Source organism: Chenopodium quinoa, unplaced genomic scaffold (assembly GCF_001683475.1).
Source record: "Chenopodium quinoa cultivar QQ74 unplaced genomic scaffold, ASM168347v1, whole genome shotgun sequence".
Taxonomy (NCBI): domain Eukaryota; kingdom Viridiplantae; phylum Streptophyta; class Magnoliopsida; order Caryophyllales; family Amaranthaceae; genus Chenopodium; species Chenopodium quinoa.
In genome coordinates, this window is record NW_018743975.1 from 421925 (window position 1) to 437295 (window position 15371).

General features: G+C 35.9%; 2 protein-coding genes across 4 annotated transcripts; one reads left to right on the forward strand and one right to left on the reverse strand.

The window, feature by feature from the left end:
- Positions 1–1475: 1475 nt before the first annotated feature.
- Positions 1476–3987, forward strand: LOC110689637 (probable inactive patatin-like protein 9). The gene is made up of 2 exons (XM_021866406.1): positions 1476–2733; positions 3456–3987. The coding sequence occupies exons 1-2, from the start codon at positions 1762–1764 to the stop codon at positions 3669–3671; spliced, it is 1188 nt and encodes a 395-aa protein (XP_021722098.1). The 5' UTR covers positions 1476–1761; the 3' UTR covers positions 3672–3987.
- Positions 3988–6629: 2642 nt separating this feature from the next.
- On the reverse strand, positions 6630–15153 carry LOC110689638 (peptidyl-prolyl cis-trans isomerase CYP71-like). 3 transcript variants are annotated; one of them, XR_002504926.1, is made up of 14 exons: positions 14813–15153; positions 14377–14462; positions 12916–13004; positions 12259–12498; positions 11953–12074; positions 11243–11318; positions 10914–11021; positions 10635–10811; positions 10321–10538; positions 10052–10184; positions 9276–9499; positions 8341–8494; positions 8065–8209; positions 6630–7514 (listed from the first exon to the last, which is right to left on the reverse strand). XR_002504926.1 is itself a non-coding variant. In XM_021866407.1 (13 exons), exons 1-13 carry the CDS (start codon positions 15034–15036, stop codon positions 8126–8128), a joined length of 1935 nt encoding a protein of 644 aa, XP_021722099.1. In that variant the 5' UTR covers positions 15037–15153; the 3' UTR covers positions 7638–8125. The 3 variants fall into 3 exon arrangements, 1 of the variants encoding a protein (XP_021722099.1); XR_002504925.1 differs by having other exon boundaries at positions 6630–7585; XM_021866407.1 differs by lacking the exon at positions 6630–7514 and having other exon boundaries at positions 7638–8209.
- Positions 15154–15371: the final 218 nt, after the last annotated feature.

Here is a 15371-nt window from a genome sequence, read left to right on the forward strand (position 1 = left end):
GCGAGCTCTTATTTTGATATCGATAATTATATAACATCAATCAATAATTAATAAACTCTAACCATATAAATTAATTTATCATATATATACATGCCCTACTCATTTATAGTCCGTACTAGTCCCTACAATTAACCCTACACCCTTTAATGAGCTATTCCATCTAGCTACCCCCTTCTGCATAGCCATGAATTTTCTCATCAAGAATGTAAACTCTAGATTTTAGTATCATTTTAAGCTTAACCTAACTAATTCAAAGTATGAAGTAATAAATATGTGAATAAAACATTATCATTGCAAATAGGGGTTAATAATCAGTGGCGGATTTAGGATTTTCGAGATGGTGAGTCACCATCATTTATTGATCACATAAAATTCGGGTGTAGTTCATAATTGTTTTCAATCCAAAAATTATATTACAACCAAATTGATTTCAATCCAAAAAATAGGACACAAAAATTCATAATACAACCAGATAGTATTTAAAAAATCCATCTTACAAGCTGAATTTACTACAAATAACTTCTAACAAACAAATAGTACCCATCTATTACTTTTAATAGTAGCCAAAAAAAAGAAAGTACAATGACCTTAGAGACCAGTTGTTTAATATAATAGGTCTCTTTGACCCATTAAAAAAATGACCTTAGAGACCGATTGTTTAAATAATCGGTCTGTTTTAATTACAAAAATAAAGCAGCGAGAATAAAGCGGGATTGAACACTTCATTATTACTACTTGCATCTAAGAGACCTATTATTTATAATAACGGGTCTCTTTGATAGAATTTATTATTAATTTTTTTTTTCAAATTTCAACTTTTTTTTTTGTTTGTTTTGAGGCTGGTGATGCACGTGAACCAGTGTGCACTAATGTAGCTCCGCTCCTGTTGATAACTAAGCTAGGCTCACATGTTACATGTAAAAAGTGATTGTATAATCATCTTGTAATGACTATCCTAAGTTCTAATTACGAGTAACAATGCGAATAGGCCACGACTTTGATCCCTACCATTCGCCCAATTATATAAGTCAAAGCTTAAGAGTAGAGGGAGAACACAAGGAATCCTCTACCCCCAAGTCCCAAGCATATATGTTGATGGTATGGTTACACGCTTCATGTCACAGGGGTGAGGCGAGGTTTACTCTCCACCGAACATGCTTGGTTAGATGGTTTAAGTACGGTAATTTCAGAACTGTTTACTACTCGTATACGAGTAGTTAAAATGTGAAAATAAAAACAATGGAGAAAGAAAATGTACATGTGGAAGAAAAAGGGATAAAAGGAAGAAACACGCAAGAAGGTGCCAACAAGACAACGACACCAAACTCAGTTAGTCAACAGTGCTAATTTGATAAACCCCATAACATACTTTCACCTACTACTACAGTACTACCTTCATACACCAAAATTTTTAATCTAATCGAATTTGTACACCACTAAAAACAAAAACAAACAAAACTAAAATTAAATTAAATTAAAAATTACCCCCCTAATTAATTCAATTAATTAATAAAAAAAATAGAATAAAAACGCACGTCTATCATCAATGGAATATGACTCTCCTGTTCCTAGCAGTCCTCCACAATACTAAGTCCTCGTAGTATATATAAACACCCAACTATGTGACTCTATTTATTATTATTACTCTCCAATTTCTTCCACCACCACCATTTTTCGTGACCTTCACTCAGTTATTCTCTTTCTACTTTCTCTCTCTTCTTACTTTTTCTCTCTCCTCTGAGAAAAAACTATCAAACTTCCATGGAAATGGAGATCAGTAAGATGACAATGGAGATATTCTCCAAGCTCGAGCAGCAATGGCTTTCAAGTAATAACAGCAACAACGGCGGAACCGCGAAGAAAGCGAGGATACTCAGCATCGACGGCGGAGGAACCTCCGCCGTCGTTGCGATTGCCTTCTTAGTTCATTTGGAGGAGGTGATTCGTTTGAAAACAGGTAATCATGATTCACGAATTGCTGATTTTTTCGATATTGTTGCCGGAACTGGAATCGGCGGCCTTCTCGCGGCGTTTCTCACGGCGGCGGATTCTACCGGTCGTCCGATGTTTACGGCGAAGGATGCGGCGAAATTCCTCGTCGGAAATTTCTCGGCGATGTTTAAGCCGAAGCGCGGCGGAGTTCTCCGTCGCCGGAAGTCTCGCCGATGCTCCGGTGAAAGTCTCGAGAAGGTTCTAAAAGGAGTTTTCTCGAAGAATGGGAAGAAAACTCCGATGACGCTGAAGGACACTTGTAAGCCGATCCTTATTCCGTGTTACGACCTCAACACATCTGCGCCGTTCGTTTTTTCACGCGCTGCTGCTAGCGCGTCGGAGTTTACGTCACTTGACTTCGAGCTTTGGAAAGTGTGTCGCGCTGCAATGGCGACGCCGTCGGTGTTTGAGCCGTTTGAGTTAACGTCCGTTGACGGTAAAACGGCGTGTTACGGCGTTGACGGTGGTTTAGTGATGAATAATCCGACGGCTGCTGCCGTTACTCATGTTCTGCATAATAAGGTTGATTTTCCGTCGGTAAACGGCGTTGAAGATTTACTGGTGTTGTCTTTAGGTAACGGAACGTTGAGTAGTAGTGGAAAATTAACCGTGAGCAGTAAAAATGGGGAATGTTCAACTGATTCTGTTGTTAATATTGCTGTTGACGGTGTTTCCGAGACAATCGATCAAATGCTAGGCAACGCGTTCTGTTGGAATCGTAACGATTACGTTCGTATTCAGGTAATTTCTTCGTTTAATTTTAAGTCAAACTCGTGATTATTAAAACTTTAGCAATTTTAAATTAGGACTATTTGTTCGTTGTTGCGAGTAGATTACCCGTTAGAAATCGACATCAACGAATATGAATGATGATTAGAGGTATGAAATGATCGTAGTAGTAGTAGTAATGTATGATGAAGCATGGAGTAATAAATTTTGGATGGGACAACAATTTATATTAGAGACCGACGAAGGTCGACAACTTCGTCAACTATGTTGTATGTGTAATAATTGTGCAGTCGCATAATTCACGGATTTTATGTTTAAAATAATCTTGCCGACACTTTTGCTAGAGAAGGAAAAAAGAGAAATAGAAAAGGCAAAATGATATTTCAAGATTGTACTTAATTTTTTTTAGCACATTGTTTTTATCCTGTTGAGTCACAAGCAGTATGCGTTAAACATTTTTTTGGATATGAAAAATACACAAGAATTTAGGATAGTTGGTACTTGGTAGTGTAACCAAACTTATTCATGTTAGTAAATTACTCCTAAGAAAATTTACTATCTCGAAAAGTAATCGATATTATCTAGATGTGCTTGAATGAATGTGGTGAATAAGACGTGCTTGGAGAATGTAATTATGTTGTTTTACTAGATAAATGGATGTAGATTAATAATGTATTGTGCGCATTTTACTAGTAATGCATTGGTACTAATGTCGGCATTGTATGTATGTACAGGCAAACGGACTTGGAGGATTAGAACCAACGACGATGGAGGAAGTGTTGAAGGAGAAGGGTGTGGAATCGCTAACATTTGGTGGGAAACGCATGTTGGCAGAGTCGAACGGGGAGAGAATCGAGGCGTTCGCACAACGCCTCGTAGCTGCATCAGGAAAGAGCAGTCTGCCACCTAGTCCATACAAATCTCTGAGTCCTATGCTTGATGGGCGTTAATTAAGGCGTTAATCACATTTTGTCTGGTCGAAGTACCTGTCATTAGTTAGTAGTGTTTTTTGTGCCCCGTTAATGGTGGTGTAGAATATAGAAATGCAGTTTGTAAGATTGGAACCTACCTCAGGTTTAAGTAACCTGCTACTAACTCTTTGTGTATGCCAACGTAGGTGTGTGAAATCTATGACTATATAATACTCTCTAAATAGAGCTTCTCTTTCTCTAAGCTCTATCTGACTATGTAATTTATATTTCTTTGTTTTTGTAATCCAAGTGAGAAAAATATAGGGTCGATAAGATCCAGATTAGTAACTGATTACTCTCGTGTCTTTCCCACGTGTTTCAGCTGATTAAATTAGTCAGATCACGTAAAATGTGGATTGATTCAGGGATTAATAAACCCTAAATTATTTTAGTTAGTTTCAGTGATTAGAGATTCCGACTTCACAGTTCACAGCTCAGGTGTTACTGTGTAAGTAAACAAACAATAAAAAGCTTGATGAAGACGGTCAGAATCAAATCGCCGCGCTTATTTAATTTTAAGTAAGATTTAGTCTAGGTTTAATTATATAACAACTTGCAAAAGCTCAAGTTGTTGGATTAATTAAGCCCCGTTAATTACGAGAAAATTGGAATCTAAATATGTAAAAAGAAGATTTGAGAGTTTAAGCTTTTTTCTGTAGTTACTAAAGCAGTAAAGTGGGAATCTTGTAGATGGGTAGTACTAATAGTACTAGTGCAGTAGTACTTAATGTCAAAATATCACATTTTGTCAGTTAATGTCTGAAAATTGCTCCACGCCGAAATGTCTCCTTTTGACTTGATTAACTTTTCCGTGAATATGCAGTCTAAATTGATAAGAGTGTTTCTAACTTTCAACATGTACTCATGACCAGATACTCTAAAAGACGATACCGTGTCCGAAAAGAGACTACATCTGAACCTCCTCAAACCCGACTGATCGCAAAAGAGCACGAGCATGATCGAACCTATATTAGAACCTCCTTAGACACGACTATTAGTACGAGAACGAGCATTATCAAGTTATAATATGATGTAACACAGAGAATACAGCTCTAAGTACAAATTGGCACACACAAAGTATTAGCTAAACTGATAAGAGAGCCGTGGGCATTATCGAACCTAGAATTGAACCTACTCAGACACAACAACAGGCAGTATCGAATCTATATTGGTCTGTAGCACAAATAACATAGCTCTAAGTATGGTATGACACAGAAAATGTTTTAGCTAACATGAAAGGAGAAGGGAAAGGGTTACTTTAATGTGAATATGGCAGATAAAGTGAAAATGTGAAGGTACACAGATAATTTTGTAAGGTCAGATTGGATCTTCATATTCAAACAAACACGAATATATCATACATCAGATTCTCAAGATCTGAGAATACAAAAGCAACATGGAAACTTAATTATAGATCTGAATTAGCTTAGCCATGGGAATCAGAAGCTTCAATAAAATTTCGCAACTTAAGTACTACTTCTATTAATTAGCAGGACAAAAACACATGTAACTTGTGGGAGCAGATGTTAATGCTGCTGGGACATAATAAAAAGAAGATATTTGTCTTTCACAAAATTCAACACCCCTCCGTCGGTTCTGAGTTTTAATCGTCATATTGTCCCAATCTCAATTTATTTTTTGTTACACTGTTTCACTAAAATAACCTACTGTATTACGTTGATAATCTCTTCCATGTCCTGTATCCGCCACTCCATTATAGTAGGGATACGTTTGAAAATCCAATCATAAAATCTTTCTATGTGATATACTACGTATCCACTTATTGTATGTGACTATTATTTCCACACGGAAAGTTCTAATATGGAGAAAAAAATCAATCTCTGATTTAAGATTTGACAGGATTTGGTGTACCACAATGAATTGATTTGAATCTGATGAGGGACCAACAATGCATCACCAAATAAAATTCCCAGATATTTCATTATAAGCTGAAAAGGAGGTGGGGAACAAAATTTTTAAGCCGGGTACATGAGTTACTCAATCAAGTACACCGACAGCTTGAATCGAACAAAATCAAATAGAATGATCATCTAAAAAAAATACCTGGAGCTAAATTCAATTCAAAGCTTTACTAATTTTACAGAGGAAATAACTATAGGAACAATGAACGAACTTATGAAACCTACAGGGAGTCTGGGACATTCATGCTTTCTTAATCCTGGAAGTTTCTGGTCGGAGGAGAGGCTTATGGGATCACTAAAGGAGAAGATTTTCGATAAACCATAATATTATACAGCATGTTCGTTTAAACTCCATAAAGATGATTTCCTAACAGCGTCAATGACATTTAGGAGTTTCAGAGGAATGTCATCCATTCTATTATCAAGGATGGAATTAATCAGAAGTACATTTGATCCCTATCAGAGCTGAGAGTAAACCTAGTGGAATCAAATATCCTATCTTAAACCGACAATGAGGGAGATTCCCTAATTAGGAGGGCTGTCCCCATACCGCCTTTGTAACCTATCTTAACATCCTGAAAATGGGGATAAACTTAACAACATATTTCAGCAACATTTAGCTCTTAGCTACCAGAAGTCCTTGTTTAAATTTAAACTAAGAAAGTTTGAGCTACCTCAATGAAGAAATAATTGTTATATAATAATAATGTAATTTAATCTAGTACTGCAACAAAAAGTTCAAGCTAACATACAAACACAATACTAGTTAAAAATAATATCCAACCATGGCAATCTTTACTGCTATGATTCCACAAAACTGCCATTAAACACTGGTTAAAACTCGTTAGAATTCACCCAACCCTCTCTGTACATAAATACCTTGAGTCGCTACAAGAACCAAAAAAAAAAAAAAAAATATCTTCACATTCTGTCCTCATAATGCCTAATGAGAATAATCTTTCTAGACTTTGCTATGTATGACTTTCTTTACGAAGTATTTATTGACAATTTGACATCCAGAAAAAATCTTAACAAACATTAAATCATACGAAGTAATATACAGTAATTATAATCACATAGAAAATCATTTACTTTTCAGACCCTGAAATTTAATAATTAAAATTGACAATTTGTCACATCGCTTGACATGAGCCACAATGATTGAGATTAGTACTAGGATGGGTGACCTCGTAGGAAGTCCTTATGTTGGTTCATGTAGCCGACCCCACTAATGGGATTAAGGCGTTCAAGAAGAAGAAGAAGAAGAAGAAAATCATTTACTTTTCAGACCCTGGCATGCCAACTGCATTGCATGTCAATTTGTAAAAATAACATAGATAATCACCTTAGGCTTAGAAGTGCGATTTCCTGTAAAAAAAAACTTTCTTTTATTGTCCAAAAGTACTGATTAATTATATTCTCTAGCCAAGAAAAACAAAACCTTCAACTTAGGACATTGATCAGATTTTGATCTAAATAAGTTGCGGTGGTCCATATCTGATCATTAACATATACAGACATGAAAAAAAAAAAATAGTGATCCTCTCAACGATATCTTGATGATGATAGCATAGCAAGAAAGTATCCTGTATCAGGAAGGGGTACAAGAATTCATGATCTGTAAATGAAATCAAACTTCACTATTGGCGCCACTGGTATTGTTTCTCATAAATAATCAAATCCATTCATTATTGTGTTCATGAACAGATTGGCACAAAAGAACAAAACCCCCCAATAACTCACCCAGACAATAATGGGAGCATCAACAACCTCACAGCTGCCAACAGCTACTGAATAGCAATTTTCGCAGCAACCAATTTTCAGAATTTGAATACTTCAACTTAACCCGACTTATTATACAGGACTTGCCATAAAAAACATTATCCTGGTCCAAAGGCAACTGGCCGAACAGGAAGCCATTCAGGAAATATTGCAACCAACATTTTTAAAACACGGATGAGGCAGCATATTCTGACATATTAAAAAAAGTATCAAGCAAAGAAGATCGAAGTAGACTTGTGAATGACATTAAAACAAGAGAGCAACATTTCTAGGGATCATCTTTTTTTTTTTTTTTTTTTTTTTTTTTTTTTTGGTTGTTTTAAAAAAAAAAAAAAAAAAAAAAAAGTTGAGCTAGAAAAGCCATGTTTTGTTCCTCCCAAAATTCTATTAGTATATTAGTCTCCAACTCTTGCTCATAAGCAAAATAATACAACAGGTCAACAGCAGCCCACACCCCCAAAAAATAAAAAGGAAATGAACCCATTCTTTAGATTCACAGACAAATTGAGTGCATGATAGTTCCAAAAATCACCAAACCCCTCTTGGAGTCTCCTTTAGTATAAAACTACATGCAGTCCAGATTTTGGGGATTTTCTACTCATTTAAAAATTAAGTTTCAGCACATGCTGACACAATTTTATAGCTTCAAGGTAGATCACACTAAATACCTGGTGTGGACAACTTGCAGCAAGTAACAGCCATCATCCAATATGTAATACATAAGCTCTCCTAGGATTTGGGTACGGTTACGCTAAGAATCTTGACATCTTGGTATGGCTTGTCGTCTCTGTCAGTCTTCACTTTTTCTATGGCCTGTGTGAAAGTAAGAAATAAAATGACAGTTAGGCTAACAATATAACTGAAATTCCAGAAAATATCAAAACTAACAATGTGTGATCAAACATATAGCAGCTTAGGAAATTTCAAAAAGTGTCCTATCATACCTGTACAACGTCCATTCCCTTGACAACTCTACCAAAAACTGTATGTTTGTTATCAAGCCACGGAGTAGCTACCGTGGTTATGAAAAATTGTGAACCATTAGAATTAGGACCAGCATTTGCCATAGAAACAGTGAAGGGCCTGTCATGCCGCAAACTGTACACCAGATACAAATGACAGATAATGTTAATGATAGGATACTAATAGCATTCAATAACAAGAGAAACATTTGTAAATGAACAAAAGCTTGCACCCTGCATCCATAATACATAATGTTGAATGAAATTCGTATCGATGATAACAAAAAGTTACATATGAGAGTCCTATTTTCAGAATCAATACCCATCAAAACACAGATAAACACACATCCAGGCGTGCAAGCACATAGAGCAACAACTTCATATATTAAACAAAAATATTGCATTGAGTACCTCTGTTTCAAATTACCTAAAGCCAATTCCTTTGTTTCATAATACCAATTGCAACATTAAAACACCTTAAAATAACACAGCAACAACTATCAAATCTTTTATCTGTGTGCATTAACTTTAAACAAGAGGGCAGCACATCGACAGACAGTTACGAGATTGCGATTACAGAGTGAAGTGCCTTCAAATAGACTACGGCATGTTCAAGGAATTAGCTCCAAAGAGTCTAAGACAAGGTTCATCAAGAAGAGTCATAAGCTAGCCTTTTGTCCTTCCTTCTTTTCTATTGGGTGGGAGGCTGGTACGCATAAGATATTTGCCAAGCAAATTTGTTTCAAAAATCAACTCTTAAACTACAGGTTTCACTTATGAATAATTTTCCAGATTAATTAGAAAAATATGATGATTGAATTTAGTAGGTGGCCATACTCCATATACATGAGAAGTGAGAAATAAGAACTGGAATTCAGATAGTCTAAGAAACCAGCAGTTGGCATAAGAGATGTCACCTTTTGTGAAATTCATCCTCAAATTCCCTTCCCCAAATTGATTGCCCACCAGTTCCATCTCCAAGTGGATCTCCTGTCTGAACCATGAAACCTTTAATGACACGATGGAAAATCAGATTATCATAATATCCATTCCGACAATGCGTGGTAAAGTTTTCCACAGTTTTTGGACATTCTTCTGGATAGAGCTTCATGTGAATGTCTCCCATTGTTGTGTTTAGAATCTGGATCAGAACAAGAAAAAAGAAAAGGATGACAAAACAATAAAGAAAGACTAGAGATTTATAAGTAAAGCTCCAAATCCTTCAAAAAAAAAAAAATAGAAAACTTCATGTTAAAATAAAATAAAAGTTATAGGTTATCCAAAGAATTGTATAAAATTTTATATTACCTGAATATAGTCAAAGGGATTAGAGCATGCAGGATCTTGATACTCAGAAAATAGGTCAGAAGCATATCTCCAGTGGGAGATGTAGTTAAACACAAACACTTGAGGATGACAAAATTTTTAAGGGAAGAGGAGAGAAGGCTTTACCCACTCCATATTACCCATCAACCCTTATCTATCCCACCTCCTTTTTGTTATTGCTTTTTTGTTTTTTTTAAATAAAACATTACCTGATGTAGATGTGTTGCATATTTTTTGGAAACATCTATTATAGATGAGTATTGCAGTTTTAAGAAACCAGAGGAATTATAACCAGTTATGTGGTTTTTGCACATATGCATGTTTTAGAAAGGAGACCATACTGGAAAACATAGCAATGATAGCTTACCACGTTGTCTGGTAGGGATGTTGTTGCTGAATTTCCTAATTCTGACACAGCCAAGAGTTCATCTGCAGGAGGTTTTTCGTTAAACACATCTCGTCCCTTAGTGGCATCTTCAGTCTCTTCTGGCTCTCTCCGACTGGTTTAGGCAATATCTTGTATGAGAATTAGATCATAAACACTAAACGTCTAAACCTCACCTCAAGCTCTTACGTACAAGGCTATTAGATGAGCAAGATCTACAAAGAACGACATTGGATTCATTGAGAACGTACCTAAATAAATACAGTCTGTGTTTTTTGAATGCACAACATAGCAAAGTTGGATCTATCAAGGGGTCTTTGCTTTCATTAACATTAACAGCAGCCGTAGGTATCTTTCTTGCTCTTTTATTACTTCGGTCACCTTGATACAGGGCAATCCTCAAGAACCTGTCATTACTTTCCACCTTACCAAGAATTCGCGACACAGTATTGGTGTGCAAATTTACCACCTGAAACAAATTTATTGAACTGAATCTCATAAAAATACCAGCATAACCACCTAATAAAATAGTAAATAGCATCTACAGCATAAACTTATGACATACTTTAATACCAAGGAGTGTAGCATAGATAAGAAAGTTTGAGCTTTCATCAAATACTGCATTTGGTTGAGGAACAGCCTCTGTTTGCTCAATTTGCTTTTCAACAGCCATTCTTCTTCCAAAATCAATGGCCTCCAGACGATACATAGGATTATCACTTCTTTGTAGATCTTGAGCCACCTAAATAAGAGAATAGCATTACCTCAGTAGAGAATTAAGAAACACAGGTTTAAAGTAAAGATTCAATAAACTAACTTAGGAGATTTCCCACTTTAACCCTACCTCGAGTGATTCATCATAAACTCGCCTCAATTTACCAGTCCTATACCAAAATACACGTATCCTGCGATCAGGTGAGGTAACAGAAAATTGCTTACCATCAGGACTCGCCTAAGGAATGAAGCATCAATTCTTAAGTCAGCTTAGCATAAATAAATAAATAAATAAAACTATGTATCTCATTCATCAGATCTACATTATCTTTTTAAGAACATAGATAAAGCATAAGCAAAACCCACAACACCATGCACGACTACAATCACAACCAAAGTTAATGGGGGCCAAAAACAGTAATGCTAATGCAGATACAAATATTAGAAGAGAGATAGTACCTCTATTGCAGAAACTGTTGTTTTACACTTCACCATTTCCAAAAGATTTGTATCAGTTTTCAACTTGAAAGTGATTCTGCAAGTAGGGAATAAATTCTGTCAGCTACAGCTTTCAAGATTCAAAGCTTGGGAGGAAACCTTCTCTGCTATAAAGACTACATGAAAAGTACATTTCCGTTTACATGCATACTATATGCAAAAGGCTCATAACATACAGAAAACCGAAAGCTTCTAGCAAACACTTGAATTTTATCATGTTACTGGTCTGGAAAAGGGGTGGGGAGACACCATGCATCCAATAACACTTACTCTTCTACTAAGTTCACGTTCCCTCCCCCCCTAAAGCCACTTCTTGATTCATGACTCTCAAGTCAGAACATTGTCATATTAGAGATGGAATAACAATATTCAAAATCTTCAATTGTGCTAACTTGTATGCTACCAGACATTAAAATACAGGACATGATGAGTGCGATACACCATACAAACTAAAGTGTATTTTTATGTTACCAGCTACTGACCCTGTCCCCTATGGTATAGATAAAATAGCCAACTCATTTAAGACGTTTTTGAGAGAGAGAGAGAGAGAGAGAAGTATGCTGTGTTTTATTTTAGATCTAGTTGCTTAGATGCATTCCAAAACTATTCAAATATTGGAACACACTCGAATACAACAGGGATATCATAAAAACAACTGAAAAATTACATACCCATTCTCAGAAAAATCAAGTGTCACAGGGTCCCAGTACTCAAATATTCCCCTTGTATCTGCAGAAATAACGGCATCAAATACAGGGTTGTATTTCATGACTTTCACCGGTCCAGCGTGTACCTTCCAACAGAGGAGTTCACGTTAGCAAAAAAACATAAAAACTACTGGCAAAAGAAAGGAATGCAAAGTTATGTTTCTTTATAATTCTGCTTTATCTCCCCCCCCCCCCCAAACCCCATATCCCTCGTGTCATCACCCCTATCCCTTTGATTATCATAAGCATCACATTAGCAATTATATATACCTTTTTGGAAATGATCGGTTCATTATTTCCAGCTCGCACATCATATATATGCACAAATGGAGAGTCCCGATCACTAATGGCCAGCTTTGCTTTAATATCTCCTTGTTTGTAAACCCACTCAACAGCACCCGGGATATATGGTAAACGAATCATGACCATCATGTCATAGTTCACCACATCATACACTTTCACAGAATTATCACTGGAAATTGTACAACAAAGCAAGCCATCAAAACTAACCTGCAAAATGGATTAAGTCATGGCTGAAGACAGTATAAAGCTTATAATCCAAAGAGTTAGCAGTGAGTCTAACAATATGTAAACAGCAACAGCACCTGGGATATATCATAAATGTATACAACAACAATATGATGAGTCGGCTAACATGACTTATCACAAGTAACCATATTTAAATGTTGATTCATGTCCACACACAGACACACAGAGCTAAAACTAAAAACCATACATATAGATTATGGAAATATTAAATGCTTATGGCAATGCCAATGCATATACAAAGTATTTCTTTAAGAATTATGACAGTGCCTTTAAAATAAGAATGCAAAGGCAGCATTCAGAGCTTTTCAATATAAGCAAAAACATGGAAGCAAAACAAGCCAAGATACAAATAGATGAACGAAGAGCACAGTAACTCACAGCTAATCCTTCGATGGGCCCCAGATGAGATCTAAAATGCTTTGCAAACTCAATGCCGATTGGTTTCTTCTTCCAAAACTTCAGATGGCCTACAGAAAATGATACAATGAGAAGGATGTCAATAACAATAATGATAAATAATTTTTTTTTAAAAAAAAGCCCCTTAATTTTGATGAGCTGGTTGCTAAAACACGTTGAATCTCGCGCTTAATTATAAGAAATTGCAAGATGAACTTAGTTAACATAATGCATATGGAAAACCCATATAAAGTATTAACAAGCTAATAAACATGACATAGAGCATAATTGAGTATGAATCAGTGATGGGAACATCATGATGGAATTAGATTTGAGAACACCAATTTTATATTGAGCTAAAAAAAAAAAAGAAATTTTTCTGGACAAACTCAAAAATATCATTAAAATCAGCGCAGACCAAACAGTTTTCTTGTTTCAATATTCTTCGACAGTTCTAAATCAAGTTCAATGAATGACTAAATGGCAACATTTTATCAACAAATTATGTAAGCATTCCAAAATGAAATACATAGTACACCACTACATTCCACACACTAGGTTAAACACATCAATCACCAAGACTGTGAAGGTCGCATGGTCGCATACTCGCATACAATAAAGTTTAAACCAACTTTTGCAGTAAACCCAAGACAGACTTAATCGCTATGTATTTTGATTGACCTATAAAGCATTCATTTGCATATTTTAATATTCACTTGTTAATTTGTTATTTTATTGCCTTGTCTTTAGACTTTAGGCATTTCTTTTTTCTCTTTAATTCACCCTTTACGTGCTTCATTGAGTCCAGTCCCTAAAACATCCCCATTTCTCAATAAATTTTAAGAATAGCTGTACGGGCTAAATACAACAAAAATTTTACCAATTTCTTGCACAGGCAGCATGAAATTTAGACTTTAAACATAGCACTGATAGCAGTAATCCACATAAACAACGCTACTTGTATATAGAGGCAAAAATGTCTATTTTGGTTGATAAATATTTCTATTACAATATTTATTGTTGAGGATCTTAAAACCGCGACTTTGCTTCTTTAGAGAAGTTTGTACAAACCTTTTATTAAGTCATCCACGACTCCACAAGCCACCCTTTGGTACTGTGAATGTTATCTATTTACAGTTGTTACTGTCATAGCCTTATATTCTAGATGTTTGGCTTAAAGTAACCAATACTCAGGCTTATAAGAGTAGCAGCTAAGAGACACCTAAAACTAAACTAAAGGGCAGGAAATATCAGGTGATGCCTAGATTAGCGTTTACGTATTTCCTCTGTAACAATAAACTTATTCATATTAGACACCTCACAGCTTTTACAATCCAAGCTAACCCAAACTAGAATCCAACAAAAACAACAACATAATTCAAACTTTCAAAGCGCATCATATAACAGATTGAAATCCAAAGCAAGCAAGGCCATTTCACTCACCATCGTAACTTCCGGTTATGAAGAAATCAGCACAAGAAACCGCGACATGGGTGACCACATCTCGATGCATATAACTCTTCTCATACCTGCTCAAACGCAAACACTCGCATGGTAATACCCCCCACCAAATCACCATCAAACACCCAATTCAGGTAACACAACCATATTCAAGCAGAAAATTAACAATTAATTACACTGTACACATCAAATTAAACCTCAAACATTTGAAAATTAAGAATATACCCAAATTAAAATCACTGAATTGCATCAAAACCCCATTTTCTCAGCTAACATACCCATTTCACTCGAATTTTAAACAATCCCAAAAACCCCATCACCCCAATCATAACAAACTTAAACCACATTATAAAACATAAAAAATAATTAAAATTAAGAACAAGAACCCTAAACCCAAAAGAGGAGTGAGAGAGATTACATATTGGCGCAGGGAAGAGAATCGAGGTAAGCATGCTCAAACTGAAGAGGACGTTTAGGGCGACGTTGAGGAGGAGGAGCTGGGCCCACCGCCACTTCCTCTCCTTCTTCTTCTTCAACTCCTCTAACTGCTGCTGCTGCTTTTCCATTGCTGGGATTAATTAACTGGGTATCCACAACTTCGGTCAATTTCCCATTCTCATTCTCAATTTGAGGCTCCTCCATTAATCTGTGCTCTTGTTTCTCTGTATAACAATGGCGGTTGAAGTTGGATTTGAGGTTTCTGGAGTTCGAGCAAATTTCACTTCTTTGAAGGTGAGATTAAAGTAATGAAGAAGATGGTGTTATGGGTTGTGTAGTTGGGCTAATGTCCAATAAATTGAGTAAGAAATTTGGGCTTTTTGCAAGAAAAATATTGAGCCAACTTTTTGGGTTTTGATGGTGTGATTTACTTGTATATAATTAGTACTGCTAAAATTGGTATGTTTTCATGTGGCCACATTCTAGGCATCTAGCATGCCACTTCAAGATTAAGATGGCCTTCTTAGAGCCCACATCCA

Coding starts and splice junctions, on each gene's coding strand:
- LOC110689637 (XM_021866406.1), top strand. CDS start 1,762: ATGGAAATGGAGATCAGTAAGATGACAATGGAGATATTCTCCAAGCTC. Junction 2,734..3,455: donor ACGATTACGTTCGTATTCAG/GTAATTTCTTCG, acceptor ATGTATGTACAG/GCAAACGGACTTGGAGGATT.
- LOC110689638 (XM_021866407.1), bottom strand. CDS start 15,036: ATGGAGGAGCCTCAAATTGAGAATGAGAATGGGAAATTGACCGAAGTT. Junction 14,463..14,812: donor TCTCTTCCCTGCGCCAATAT/GTAATCTCTCTC, acceptor GCGTTTGAGCAG/GTATGAGAAGAGTTATATGC. Junction 10,812..10,913: donor TTTATGATGAATCACTCGAG/GTAGGGTTAAAG, acceptor TCTCTTATTTAG/GTGGCTCAAGATCTACAAAG.